The sequence below is a fragment of the Hyla sarda genome, chromosome 6 (assembly GCF_029499605.1).
Source record: "Hyla sarda isolate aHylSar1 chromosome 6, aHylSar1.hap1, whole genome shotgun sequence".
NCBI classification, from domain to species: Eukaryota; Metazoa; Chordata; class Amphibia; order Anura; family Hylidae; genus Hyla; species Hyla sarda.
The window spans coordinates 184,281,290-184,296,129 of NC_079194.1; the positions used below are offsets into that span (position 1 = coordinate 184,281,290).

Here is a 14,840-nt window from a genome sequence, read left to right on the forward strand (position 1 = left end):
GTTTAATTAATGATATATTTTTATTATTCAGACATTTCCGCATGTGGCGATACAACATATGTTTATTTTTATTTACACAGTTTTTTTTTTTTATGGGAAAAGGGGGGTGATTCAAACCTTTATTAGGGAAGGGGTTAAATGATCTTTATTAACTTTTTTTCCCCAACACTGCACACACTGATCTTTTACATTGATCAATGGTTTCACAAAGGAAACCATTGATCAGTGATTCTGCCGCTTGACTGCTTATGCCTGGATCTCAGGCACTGAGCAGTCATTCGGCGATCGGACTGCGAGGAGGAAGGTAGGGGACCCTCCAGCTGTCCTACAGCTGTCATAGCGGCGGTCCCGAACAGCCCTCTCAGCTAACCAGCAGCGTTTTACTTTCACTTTAGACGTGGCGATCAACTTTGAACGCCACGTCTTAAGGGTCAATAGTGCTTGGCACCGCGATCAGTGCCGCGCGCTATTAGCCATGGGTCCCAGATGTTGTTAGAGGCAGGGCCCGACCTGCTATTGGCCCCGCTGTTATAGAACAGGAGCGAACTTAGGGCGTACAGGTACGCCCTAAGTCCTTAAGGGGGTTAAATAAACTGACATTTGATCATCAAATTGATATCTTATTAAATTATTGATAGCAAAAGTTATCATTGGATATATTTTTGTATCTATCTAGTTACCCATTAGGGTAGAGTCACATGTAGCGTATGTGACGTGTGAGTCGCTGCACACATGCGCAGCATGCTCGCACATCGTGGAGGCTCTTGGCCTAGCTCATGGGGGAGCAGGAAAATCGGGCGCGATGTGTGCGAGTCGCACATCACTTCAGTGTGTCGGCTCGTATCAGCGTATTGCCGCTCCAAGCAGGCACATGTAAAGGCACCATGCAGCGTTCCTTCAGCGGCGGATCCGCAGTGTAAAATACTTTGTTGATCCGCTCGTGTGAACGTACCATAAAAGTGCGTTTAGTGTGTTTTATAGCCTGGAGGAGTCAGTTGTTTCAACCCCTGCAAGAATACTTGATAGGGGTTGTATAGCTGTGAGGTCCTCTAAGACTGTATCACACATAACAGGCTTAGATACACTAGATCAGCATCTCAGTGTCCATGGAAATGATTTTAAAGAACTGGCATCTTTTGTCTACCAAATATGAAACATTTCAGGAATGCTACTTAATGCCAGAAATAGCTGAGATGGACGTCAGATCTCGGCGGGGCATCTACTTTACACAACAAAATTCCTGTCAGAAAATCAAAGGAAGGGCACCACAGGGAGCCATGATGGTTGGCAGGAAGCGGTTGAATAACAAGGTTCTGACAATCAAACTTCTCAGATAGCTATATATTATGAAGCATATGTCCACTGGTGGGCAAACATAGTATTGTAACTTAGCCCAAGATGATTCATGTTCTAAGCAGTCTACTGGAACCTGAGAGTTGGCACCACCTGCACCAAAAATTATAGGAGTCAGGATAAAATTGCCTGAACATGGTATATGTCATTATTGTAAATACACAGCTGGCAGAGGTACACCTTTTGATGGCACTGCGGGTAGAATCAGGTTTCTTTTAAGATCTTGTTTAATAGTTCAGGCACCACCACTGGTCCCAGAGTGGTGAAGGGCAGAGAATGATACCAGTGTTGTCAGAAAAAACCCTGGCACTGCATTTGACCATCACTCCGTTCTGTGGTGGCCCCCATGGATCAAGGGGAGGTACTTTCCTCAGTGGATATCAGAGACGCTACCTTCACATCCCAATTATTCCGGCGCATCAGCACCATCTCCACTTCGCCATTCCGGAGGGCCATTTTCCATTTGTGGCCCTTCATTTTGGCCTGGCCACAGCCCCAAGGGTCTTCACCAAGGTCCTGGCGGCAGTGATCGCCATCCTGCAAGCCTGGGGTGTGTCCATTATCCCCTACCTGGATGACCTCCTGATCAAGGCTCCAACCAGGGACCAGAATCAGGAGTCTCCTCACTCTTTAGACCTTGTCCCGTTTTGGCTGGGTGGTCAATCAGGACAAGTCCAACTTGATTCCCACCCAGTCTCTTAATCTTCCTGAGACTCCAGTTTGACATGGCGGCCGCCAGGACAAGCGCCGCACTCTGTCAACAGGAGTTCGTCTTCTCTGTCATCCTGTTCCAGTTTCCATTCATTTCTACGTGGAAGTCCTGGGTCGGATGGTGGTGGCCATGGAGGCCATTCCCTTCACCCAGTTTCATTGTCGTCCTCTTTAACTATCTCTTCTGTCCCGGTGGGACAAGTCTCCGCTGTCCCTCGATCGCAGGATTATTCTTCCACCCCCCCCAGGACTCGCCAGTCCCTCCTGTGGAGGTTTCGGTCTCCTCTTCTTCAGCAGGGGCGATCTTTCCTGCCCCTCCACTAGCAGGTCATCACAACGGATGCAAGTCTCAGTGGTTGGGGGGGAGTTTTCAGGGATCGGATGGTCCAGGGCCGTTGGTTCTCCCTGGAAGCTCCCCATCAACATCCTGGAACTTCGAGTAATTTACCTTTGCATCCTCCGTTGGGAGTCCCTTCTCCAGGGACGTCCTGTTTGTGTCCAGTCGGATAACCCCACGGCTGTAGCATATGTCAATCGCCAGGGTGGCACTCGCAGCCCCTCAGCGATGACCAAAGTCTCCAGGATTCTGCTCTCGGTGGAACTCAGAGTTCCCTCCATCTCTGGCGATTCACATCCTGGGGGTGGACAATTGGGAGACGGACTTCCTCAGTCACTCCTCTGCAGACCTTGGCGAGTGGTCTCTTTATCCAGAGGTGTTTGCGGAGATCTGCAACCTCTGGAGCACTCCAGACGTAGACCTCTTCGCGTCTCACCCCAACCAGAAAGTTCCTCGCTTTGTTGCAAAGTCCCGAGATCTTCTGGACTCACTTGGTCCTCCCCTATCTCTTCCCTCCACTCCTTCCCAGGGTCCTGAGGAAACTAAAAATGCAGGGTGTCCCCGCTATTCTCGTTGCTCTGGACTGGCCCAGGCGCTCGTGGTACGCCGACGTTGTTCACATAGTGGCTGACGTACCATTGCACCTCCCAGTTTGGCCCGACCTGCTCTCTCAGGGTCACCTTTGCCATCCCTGAGTCTGACCCTCACATCCGCACTTTTCTGCAGGGTGTAGCTACTCCCCTATGGGTTCTGAATCTGGATGCTCCCTTCGAACCTCTCCGGGAAACTTCTCTTTGTGTCTTTTCCTGGAAGGTGGCATTCCTCATTGCGTATCAACAACAATTTAACCCCTAGGGGTTGACAAAGGCATCTATATTGGTATGTGTTCTAATAAAACATAACTTTTAATCCAAATTATAATAAAAGGTGAGAAACAATACCATACAATTAAAGCAACTTATCCAATGTCATCGCAATGACGTCACAATTGGGACCTGAAATAATTACTGAACCAGTCAACCTATTTGGTCAATATACTTAGTAGTCATGTGTCTTAATAGGCATCAATAGGATGCTACTTAATAATGGTTGGAGTGTTCTTTTCTAAATCACTGGGTGTATAGGGTGCTTAGGTGGTTTATGTAGCCACTTTAAGTGGCATACACATCACTCCATTAAACAAATGTGTAGCCCACAGCTCCAAATGCCACTACTCTGTAAGAAAACCACTTTATTCACAATTCAGCACTAGGGTGACGTCATCTATAACAAACTGTCTATTTGATTCCATATTCATGTATCTCAATCACTTTGCACACTGACCAGTACCTGCTGTGCAACACAGGTCTGGACTTATAGGCTTATATTGCCCACTAGTGAATACTTTAGAGATACATAATGTAAGGACTCATTATTCAGCATGCATTGCGAGAGCATTAAAAGGTCAGGCTGTCACACCCTGACATGTTTCGTCTCTCACGTGGCTTTATCAAGGAGATTACTGACAGCATTGAGTGTCAGTGGTAATTGAGCCCTTTTATATATGTATCCTAATTGATGTCATCATCCCCTTGGCCAGTGGTCACTATTTTACCAGCAGCCAATAGGGTCCAACAATGACCCTCTGGCTGTCCATACAGGGTTCCTGATACTTGCAACAGGTCTAGCTGACCAGTCTGTATGCCCTTTCTTTGTGACATCAGACGCCACTCTGATGCTGATTGATGGACTGTGGCTGGGACTTCCTATTGATGCTTGAAAGAAGGGATGAAAAATGCAGGGGGCGCTCCCTGGTAAGGTGTATCCACTGATGTGTGCCCTCCACCACACCCGGGTGATATACCGGCGAGGCGCTGCTCAGTGTGCGGTTGATAAATGAGGACTCGAGTAGCACAGGACAATAAACTTTATTGATGTATTGGGATCAACACGTTTCGGCCACGGACTGAGGAAAGCACAGAATCTCAACAGGATTCTGTTCCAGTTACACAGCGCATGGCACAGATCAACACTGGGAACTGTAAGTGAACCTGAGGAAGGCATCAGTGGATGCAGAAACATGTTGTCCCCAATACATCAAAGTTTTTTATTGTCCTGTGCTACTCGAGTCCTCATTTATCAACCGCACACTGAGCAGCACCTCACCGAACCGTTCTCAGACACCAGTCTCCGTAAACAGAGCTTCAAAGTTGGTGTCTGAGAATGTGCCAAACATATAGAGATTATGGTTCGGGCTGTTTATCTGTGCGCGTAGACTATGGTCCGGGCATCTATGCGCAGAGAGTACGGTACAGACAATTCATCTATGTCCAGGCGCGAGAGATCACGGCACGAGCAAATAACTTATACGTAGGAACAACCAAATCTCGATTGAGATATGCGGAGATTATGTAAGCGTAGTGGCGTCACATGATCGGGATCTAGCCGACATAGCCAACGAGCTGGAGCATCCCTGCAATGATGCGGCAGATGTTTACATGAATAGGACAGTTGATTGGTCCTGAAAGAGGGAAGTCCCGGCCGCAGTCCATCAATCAGCATTGGCGTCTGATGTCACAAAGAAAGTGCATACAGATTGGTCAGTATCAGGAACCCTGTATGGACAGCCAGAGGGTCATTGTTGGACTCTATTGGCTGCTGGTAAAAGAGTGACCATTGGCCAACGGGATGATGACCTCAATTAGGATACATCTATAAAAGGGCTCAATTACCATTGACGCATGCTGTCAATAATCTCCTTGATAAAGCCACGTGAGTGGCGAAACATGTCGGGGTGCGACAGCCTGACCTTTGAATGCTCTCCCAATGCATCCTGAATAATGAGTCCTTACATTATCAGGGGTGTGGAAATAAAAAAAATTAAAAACTACTTGTCCAAGGGACTAAAGCAGAACACAATCTACTTGTCCCTCAAGAAAATCCACTTGTCCTGGTAGATAAAATAATTCCAACCAAAATAGTACGATCCACCCCACTAGACCACCAGGGATGGATATAAGATCCCTTTAGACACTGCTGTCAACTTAGACAGCGGTGATCTAATGGTTTAATAGCGGCCACGGTGATTGCAGCATGCCAGGCTATTAGCAGTGGGAGAGCTGTAGCTAGCGCCCCCCCCCCCCCCCCCCCCTGTGACTACTAAGTATATTGACCAAAAGGTTGTCTGGTGCAGTGATCTGTCTATTTCGTGTCACAATTGTGACGTCATTGCGATGACATTCGGTTGGTGGTTTTGTTTCTCACCTTTTATTATAATTTGGATTAAAAGTTATGTTTTATTAGAACACATACCTAATATAGAGGCCTTTGTTAACCCCTAGGGGTTAATTGTTGTTGATATTTGATACCTCTGTATGTGTTAAGTGGCCTATTGTTGGTGGGTCTTCATTGGTTGGACCTCATTCCGGTCACTTCCATTAGGAGAGTTTTGTAGCTGGCGGCTCTCTCCTGCCGTTCCCCCTACCTTGTATTACACCATGACAAAGTTGTTTTCTGTCCATTCCCATCATTCTTGCCTTAGGTGGTCTCCTCCTTTCACCTAAATGAGGATATCTTCATCCCGTCTTTTTTGCGCAGCTCTGTCCCATCCCAGGAAACGGTTGCTTCATGGTCTTGACGTGGTACAGGGCATTCAGATTTACCTTTCGGTCACTTCATCCTTTCACCAGTGTGACTCTTTGTGCTTACGGAGAGTCGTTGTAAGGGATTTCCTGCTTCGAAGACGACCATTTTGCGGTGGACCAGTACTGCCATGTCGGAAGCTTATTGCTGCAAAAAGAAGACTCCACCTTTCCGGGTTTCAGCTTATTTCACTTGTTCCGTCTGGGCTTCCTGGGCTCTCCGCAACAGGGCTTCAGCCTTGCAAGTCTGTAAGGCGGCCACCTGGGCATCCTTGCACACTTTTACAAAATTTCACCAGGTGCACACCTTTGAGTCCGCTGACGCTGTTTTGGGTTACAAGGTGTTGCAGGCGGGTTCTCTTCCACCCGGGGACTGCTTTGGTACGTCCAAAGGTCTCTGTGTCCCCCAATGGAGCCAAACGAGAAAAGTAGATTATTTTGCTTACCGTAAAATGTCTTTCTCTGAGGATCCAATGGTGGACATAGCACCCACCCATTTGTTCTGGTGTCCTTGGTTCGGTTGCCTGTCCGAGGGTTGGGTCGGTTATTTTTTATTTTGTCTGTGGTTTCCTCGGACAGTTGCTGGTCTTTTTCTTTTCCTGTCAGTCCTCTCTGACTGCTTTGGGACTAAATTGATAGCTCAGAGTCTGTAGGCGTGGTATATCCTGCCAGGAGGAGCCAAATTTATTTTTGTTGCCTAGTGTCAGCAGCATATACCCACAGTCTCTGTGTCCCCCAATGGATCCTCCGAGAAAAAGATTTTATGATAAGCATAAAAATCTACTTTTTCCTTGCACTGCTTTGAAAAAGTATTTTCTAAAGCGTCATAGGCCTAACATCAATCCTGAGCCATTTGCATCACTTCATGACTGGTATCTCACAGATAGGGAAGGTAAAGCAGTAAAAAGTTCTGACTGCATCATACCTTGAGGTATTGTGTTGTTTGATATATGTGAATGGTTGTGGTGTTCAGTTACTACTGTGTACAGGACTTTATTTACAATTGATCACTCACGTGATCACTAATACCCTATTTTTCCCATCCATTAACTAAGTATTAAAACATAACTTTTATTTTAATTGCCTATAAGTGAATTAAAAACTCAACATGCGGTCACTATGTGACTCTATAATAATCCCTTCTGCATGTATCTACATGCTTATATGATGCCCTATTGCTTGCGGCTGCAGTCCGCTATTAGGCAGTCTTGATATTGAAGGACTGCACTGTTGTTAGTTTAAAACCAATTACACATCACCCTCCCCTAGGGGAGGGCGATGTGTAATTGGTGTTAAACTAACAACAGTGTGGTCCTTCAATATCAAGACTGCCTAATAGCGGACTGCAGCCGCAAGCAATAGGGCATCATATAAGCATGTAGATACATGCAGAAGGGATTATTATAGAGTCACATAGTGACCGCATGTTGAGTTTTTAATTCACTTATAGGCAATTAAAATAAAAGTTACATTTTAATACTTAGTTAATGGATGGGAAAAATAGGGCATTAGTGATCACGTGAGTGGTCAATTGTAAATAAAGTCTTGAAATGAACCCTCCATCCATAGGTCCCCAATTTTTAAAGTACTGTGTACAGGAGTCCTGATTAAAAAAAAAAAGGTCCAGTTTTCTTGAACTCATAGAGGAGACACTTAAACACTTATGTCGACCATTGTGATCTGATGATTGTAGCTATTTATGTTGGTGTATCTCTCTTATCAGTGGGATCTAGTCTGTGAGAACGGATGGAAGGTGCCACTGGAGCAGATCTGTTATCTGATTGGCTGGTTGTGGGGATATATCATATTTGGATGTATATGTGACAGGTAAGAAATTAAACCACCATGTTTCTTGAGACCATGTCTAGTCACTTTGTAGGGTCTTATTAGATTTTAGATTTATATAGAACCAAGAAATCAGCAATGGTGAACAGAATATATATAAAAAAAAAAACACACACAATGGGGAAATTTATCAAAACCTGGGTAGAGGAAAGGTTGCCCATAGCACCCATTTAGATTGCTTCTTTCATTTTGCAGAGGTCTTGTCAAAAGTAAAAGAAGGGATATAATTGGTTGCTATGGGCAACTAGGCAACTTTTCCTCTGCACAGCTTTTGATAAATCTCCCCAATGGGCTTGTTGTCAGCTTTTTCTTTTTCTTTTTAATGACAGTAATGCTTAAAAGATAGGGACATGTAAAACAGACATGCCAACCCCAACCAATCACTGAATATAGCCAGGTGAAGCACATGCTCAGTGTGTCAGATTGCAGGAGATAGGGGATAAGATGTCTAGGGGCGAATTACCCCTTTAAGTAACACTTTTTAAAGTAAAATACACTGATTTTCCATGGCTTACATCTACATCCTGTATCCTTACTGCAAAGTATTTGCATTGTAGGGTTTTGTTGTTTGGCTATTCAACAGAATAAAATAAATGGGTAGCCCATAAAATGTGAATTATGCTTGATCCCAGAGCATAGGGGTGTAGGGGTGTGATGCAACTACCTCCACCCATACTGACCCCCCCCCCCCCCCCCACAAACACACACACACACACACACTTACAATATAAATAGCCCAATATGACTAATATAAGTTTCTCCAAATTCAACACTAAGTACCACTTCCCAGAATTGGTCAATATCCTGAGTAGAATCACTCATAAAGGCCTTTTTTACATGGGCCAATTATCAGCTTGATAGCATTCCTAAGAATGTTTGTCCTTAATATTTGTCCTGTGTAAAGGGACCAGTGATCAGCCTATAAATAATAAATTGCTTGTTCAGAGGCTGATGACATTTTTTGTTTAACCCCTTAAGGACTAGGCCATTTTATACCTTAAGGACCGGAGCGTTTTTTGCAATTCTGACCACTGTCACTTTAAACATTAATAACTCTGGAATGCTTTTAGTTATCATTCTGATTCCGAGATTGTTTTTTCGTGACATATTCTACTTTAACATAGTGGTAAAATTTTATGGTAACTTGCATCATTTCTTGGTGAAAAATCCCAAAATTTGACGAAAAAATTGAAAATTTTGCATTTTTCTAACTTTGAAGCTCTCTGCTTGTAAGGAAAATGGATATTCAAAATAAATTTATTTTTTATTCACATATACAATATGTCTACTTTATGATTGCATCATAAAATTGACGAGTTTTTACTTTTGGAAGACACCAGAGGGCTTCAAAGTTCAGCAGCAATTTTCCAAATTTTCACAAAATTTTCAAACTCAATATTTTTCAGGGACCAGTTCAGGTTTGAAGTGGATTTGAAGGGTCTTCATATTAGAAATACACCATAAATGACCCCATTATAAAAACTGCACCCCCCAAAGTATTCAAAATGACATTCAGTAAGTGTGTTAACCCTTTAGGTGTTTCACAGGAATAGCAGCAAAGTGAAGGAGAAAATTCAAAATCTTCATTTTTTACACTCGCATGTTCTTGTAGACCCAATTTTTTTATGTTTGCAAGGGGTAAAAGGAGAAAATTTTTACTTGTGTTTGTAGCCCAATTCCTCTCGAGTAAGCACATACCTCATATGTCTATGTTAATTGTTCGGCGGGCGCAGTAGAAGGCTCAGAAGCGAAGGAGCGACAAGGGGATTTTGGAGAGTATATTTTTCTGAAATGGTTTTTGGGGGGCATGTTGCATTTAGGAAGCCCCTATGGTGCCAGAACAGCTAAAACCGCCCACATGCCATACCATTTTGGAAACTAGACCCCTTGAGGAACGTAACAAGGAATTAAGTGAGCCTTAATACCCCACAGGGGTTTCACAACTTTTGCAAATGTAAAAAAAAAAAAAAAAAAATATCTAAAATGCTTGGTTTCCCAAAAATTTGACATTTTTACAAAGGGTTAAATCCGAAAATACCCCTCAAAATTTGAAGCCCAATTTCTCCCGATTCAGAAAACACCCCATATGGGGGTGAAAAGTGCTCTGCTGGCGCACTACAGGTCCCAAAAGAGAAGGAGTCACATTTGGCTTTTTTGAAGCAAATTTTGCTCTGGGGGCATGCCTCATTTAGGAAGCCCCTATGGTGCCAGGACAGCAAAAAAAAACCACATGGCATACCATTTTGGAAACTAGACCCCTTGGGGAACGTAACAAGGGGTAAAGTGAACCTTAATACCCCACAGGGGTTTCACGACTTTGGCATATGCAAAAAAAAAAGAATAAATTTTACCAAAAATGCTTGATTTCCCAAAAATTTGACATTTTTACAAAGGGTTAAAGCAGAAAATACCCCCCAAAATTTGAAGCCCAATTTCTCCCGATTCAGAAAACACCCCATATGGGGGTGAAAAGTGCTCTGTTGGCGCACTACAGGTCCCAGAAGAGAAGGAGACACATTTCACTTTTTTGAAGCAAATTTTTCTCTGGGGGCATGCCTCTTTTAGGAAGCCCCTATGGTGCCAGGACAGCAAAAAAAAACACATGGCATACCATTTTGGAAACTAGACCCCTTGGGGAACGTAACAAGGGGTAAAGTGAACCTTAATACCCCACAGGGGTTTCACGACTTTGGCATATGCAAAAAAAAAAGAATAAATTTTACCAAAAATGCTTGATTTCCCAAAAATTTTACATTTTTACAAAGGGTTAAAGCAGAAAATACCCCCCAAAATTTGAAGCCCAATTTCTCCCGATTCAGAAAACACCCCATATGGGGGTGAAAAGTGCTCTGCTGGCGCACTACAGGTCCCAGAAGAGAAGGAGTCACATTTGGCTTTTTTGAAGCAAATTTTGCTCTGGGGGCATGCCTCATTTAGGAAGCCCCTATGGTGCCAGGACAGCAAAAAAAAAACACATGGCATACCATTTTGGAAACTAGACCCCTTGGGGAACGTAACAAGGGGTAAAGTGAACCTTAATACCCCACAGGGGTTTCACGACTTTGGCATATGCAAAAAAAAAAGAATAAATTTTACCAAAAATGCTTGATTTCCCAAAAATTTTACATTTTTACAAAGGGTTAAAGCAGAAAATACCCCCCAAAATTTGAAGCCCAATTTCTCCCGATTCAGAAAACACCCCATATGGGGGTGAAAAGTGCTCTGCTGGCGCACTACAGGTCCCAGAAGAGAAGGAGTCACATTTGGCTTTTTTGAAGCAAATTTTGCTCTGGGGGCATGCCTCATTTAGGAAGCCCCTATGGTGCCAGGACAGCAAAAAAAAAACACATGGCATACCATTTTGGAAACTAGACCCCTTGGGGAACGTAACAAGGGGTAAAGTGAACCTTAATACCCCACAGGGGTTTCACGACTTTGGCATATGCAAAAAAAAAAAGAATAAATTTTACCAAAAATGCTTGGTTTCCCAAAAATTTTACATTTTTACAAAGGGTTAAAGCAGAAAATACCCCCCAAAATTTGAAGCCCAATTTCTCCCGATTCAGAAAACACCCCATATGGGGGTGAAAAGTGCTCTGCTGGCGCACTACAGGTCCCAGAAGAGAAGGAGTCATATTTGGCTTTTTTGAAGCAAATTTTGCTCTGGGAGCATGCCTCTTTTAGGAAGCCCCTATGGTGCCAGGACAGCAAAAAAAAAACACATGGCATACCATTTTGGAAACTAGACCCCTTGGGGAACGTAACAAGGGGTAAAGTGAACCTTAATACCCCGCAAGGGTTTCATGACTTTGGCATATGCAAAAAAAAAAGAATACATTTTACCAAAAATGCTTGATTTCCCAAAAATTTTACATTTTTACAAAGGGTTAAAGCAGAAAATACCCCCCAAAATTTGAAGCCCAATTTCTCCCGATTCAGAAAACACCCCATATGGGGGTGAAAAGTGCTCTGCTGGCGCACTACAGGTCCCAGAAGAGAAGGAGTCACATTTGGCTTTTTTGAAGCAAATTTTGCTCTGGGGGCATGCCTCATTTAGGAAGCCCCTATGGTGCCAGGACAGCAAAAAAAAAAACACATGGCATACCATTTTGGAAACTAGACCCCTTGGGGAACGTAACAAGGGGTAAAGTGAACCTTAATACCCCACAGGGGTTTCACGACTTTGGCATATGCAAAAAAAAAAGAAAAAATTTTACCAAAAATGCTTGGTTTCCCAAAAATGTTACATTTTTACAAAGGGTTAAAGCAGAAAATACCCACCAAAATTTGAAGCCCAATTTCTCCCGATTCAGAAAACACCCCATATGGGGGTGAAAAGTGCTCTGCTGGCGCACTACAGGTCCCAGAAGAGAAGGAGTCACATTTGGCTTTTTTGAAGCAAATTTTGCTCTGGGGGCATGCCTCATTTAGGAAGCCCCTATGGTGCCAGGACAGCAAAAAAAAAACACATGGCATACCATTTTGGAAACTAGACCCCTTGGGGAACGTAACAAGGGGTAAAGTGAACCTTACACCTCACAGGTTTTTTGAAAAGTGGGCCATAAATTGAAAAATTAGATTTTTTTACAGTAAAATGCTGGGGTTACCCAATTATTAACATTTTCACAAGGGGTAATATGAGGAATTGGGTTACACATTTTGGAGGGCTTTTCCCCCTGACTATAAAAATCCATCCACATATGGGGTAACGTCCTGGACGGGCGCACAACAAGGCTCAGAAGTCATAGAGGTCACTTTGTATTTGTGACCTTTGGCATATCAGTAGCTGACGGTTACATACATTCCGAGGAAAATACAAAAATGAAACACCCACATGTGACACCATTACAGAAAGTACCCACCCTGAGGAATGGGTATAGGGGTAAAGAGGACATTTTTAATGCACAGGTGTTTCCTAAATTTATTTTCCAGGAATGGATGAAGGGTAGCTTTTGAATATTGCAATTTTCAACCTATACTCTGCTTCATTTTTCTGGGAACAACTAACATGTGACTCCGAATTGTCGCCTGGAAATACGACAGAGCTCAGCGAGAACTCTTTGCATTTGAGGCGGATGTTTGTTACGGACCTAACAGTTACATACATTCAGAGGAAAATACAAGAAAGGAACACCCACATGTGAGCCTATTACAAACAGTACACCCCCTAAGGAAGGTGTATAGGGTGAAGTGGAGATTTGGAACAGACGGGTGTTCCCTTCATTTATTTTCCAGGAATGGATGAAGTGTACTATGGGGGGGAAAAAAATTGCAATTTTAGAACTGATATGCCAATTATTTTCCCAGAATGATGACCCAGAGTACAGCCAAAAGTAAAAATGATGCCCGCCCCAAACCCTATACTCTGAATCATCATTCTGGGAAGGGGATATGTGGGGCCGTCCCTATTCTGTTACCTCAAATGCGCAACCCGCTCAGGTGGAGAGAGAGAGCGTTGCGCATTTGAGGCAACTGCAAACCTCCAATGCTGTTGACTCTGTGTCCCATGACCCATTTTTGGGGGACAAAGATATTATGAGGGGCATTGGGAAAGAGGTTTTGGGTTTGATTTTTTGGGGGTAGGGTATTTTGGTATAAAATTTGGAAGATAATGTACCCTGGACTGGTACATTGGAGCCGAATTCTGGGGAATGAAATTTAGGGCAAAGGATGGAAAATTTAGTACTCCATGGAAGTGTGATACTCCCTGAAGCAGCCTATGCAGAGGCCCGGATGATCGGGGCAAGTGTCACACTGAATGGTGGTGTCCCTCCGTCTCCCCTTCCTGTGACACACTCTGCATCTTTTCTGGGTTCGTCCCGACCTTCCAGTGTTGGGGATCACACATGGAAAGTGTTGGCCGGGGACGATCCGGGGACCTAAAGTTCCAGAGGTGCTCTGACCCGCTCTTTGGCGATCACCATAGATGAGGGCCTTTAGAACTACCTCTTGGTACTCCAGGTATGTCCCTGTGTTGCCAGCGTTCTGGTACAGTATAAAAGAGTTGTACATGGCAACCTGTACCATGTAGACCGCAACCTTTTTATACCATACGCGTGTTTTCCGCATGGCATTATATGGCTTGAGGACTTGATCAGAAAGATCAACTCCCCCCATATACCGATTGTAGTCCAGAATACAATCGGGCTTGAGGACCGGTCCCGCGGTACCTCGCACAGGGACAGGGGTGCTGCCATTCCCATGAATTGTGGTGAGCATAAGGACATCCCTCTTGTCCTTATACCGGACCAACAACAGGTTCTCATGGGAAAAGGCACGGGACTCACCCCGGGGGATAGGAGCATGTAGGGAATGATGGGGCGGAAGGCCTCTTTGATTCTTCCGGACTGTCCCACAAGCGACCGTGGATCTGGCGGCGAGGGACGTGAAGAGAGGGATACTAGTATAAAAGTTATCCACGTAAAGGTGGTAACCTTTATCTAGCAATGGGTGCAAAAGGCCCCAAACGATTTTCCCGCTAACACCCAGAGTGGGGGAACAATCTGGGGGTTCAATGCGGGAATCTCGTCCCTCATACACCATAAACTTGCAAGTGTACCCGGAGGTACTCTCGCAAAGTTTATACATCTTCACGCCATACCGCGCTCGCTTGGTCGGGATGTATTGCCGGAAGCTGAGTCTCCCCTTGAAGCTGATGAGCGACTCATCAATAGAGACCTCCCGCCCCGGGACATAGGCCTCCCAAAATCTGGCCCCGAAGTGATTGATGACCGGCCTGATTTTATACAGGCGGTCATACGCGGGATCAGTTCGGGGGGGACATGCCGCATTATCAGCATAATGCAAACATCTCCGAATGGCCTCGAACCGGGAACGTGTCATGGCCATACTGTAGAGGGGTGTCTGGTAAAAGACGTCCCCACTCCAATATTGCCTGACACAGGGTTTTTTAACTATACCCATATGCAGCGCAAGGCCCCAAAAGGTCCTCATTTCGGCTGCATCGACTGGAG

The 14,840-nt window shown here is 44.4% G+C and overlaps 1 protein-coding gene across 3 annotated transcripts in view; it reads left to right on the plus strand.

The window, feature by feature from the left end:
* Positions 1–14,840, plus strand: part of SLC22A31 (solute carrier family 22 member 31) — a 52,039-nt gene that overhangs the window by 13,636 nt on the left and 23,563 nt on the right. For all 3 annotated transcript variants that reach the window (XM_056526049.1, XM_056526046.1, XM_056526045.1), the window contains exon 2: positions 7,745–7,848. Coding sequence is in view for 1 of the 3 variants with exons in the window: in XM_056526045.1 (XP_056382020.1) it covers positions 7,745–7,848 (104 nt within the window). In the remaining 2 variants the exon portion in view is untranslated. The remainder of the gene's footprint in view (positions 1–7,744; positions 7,849–14,840) is intronic.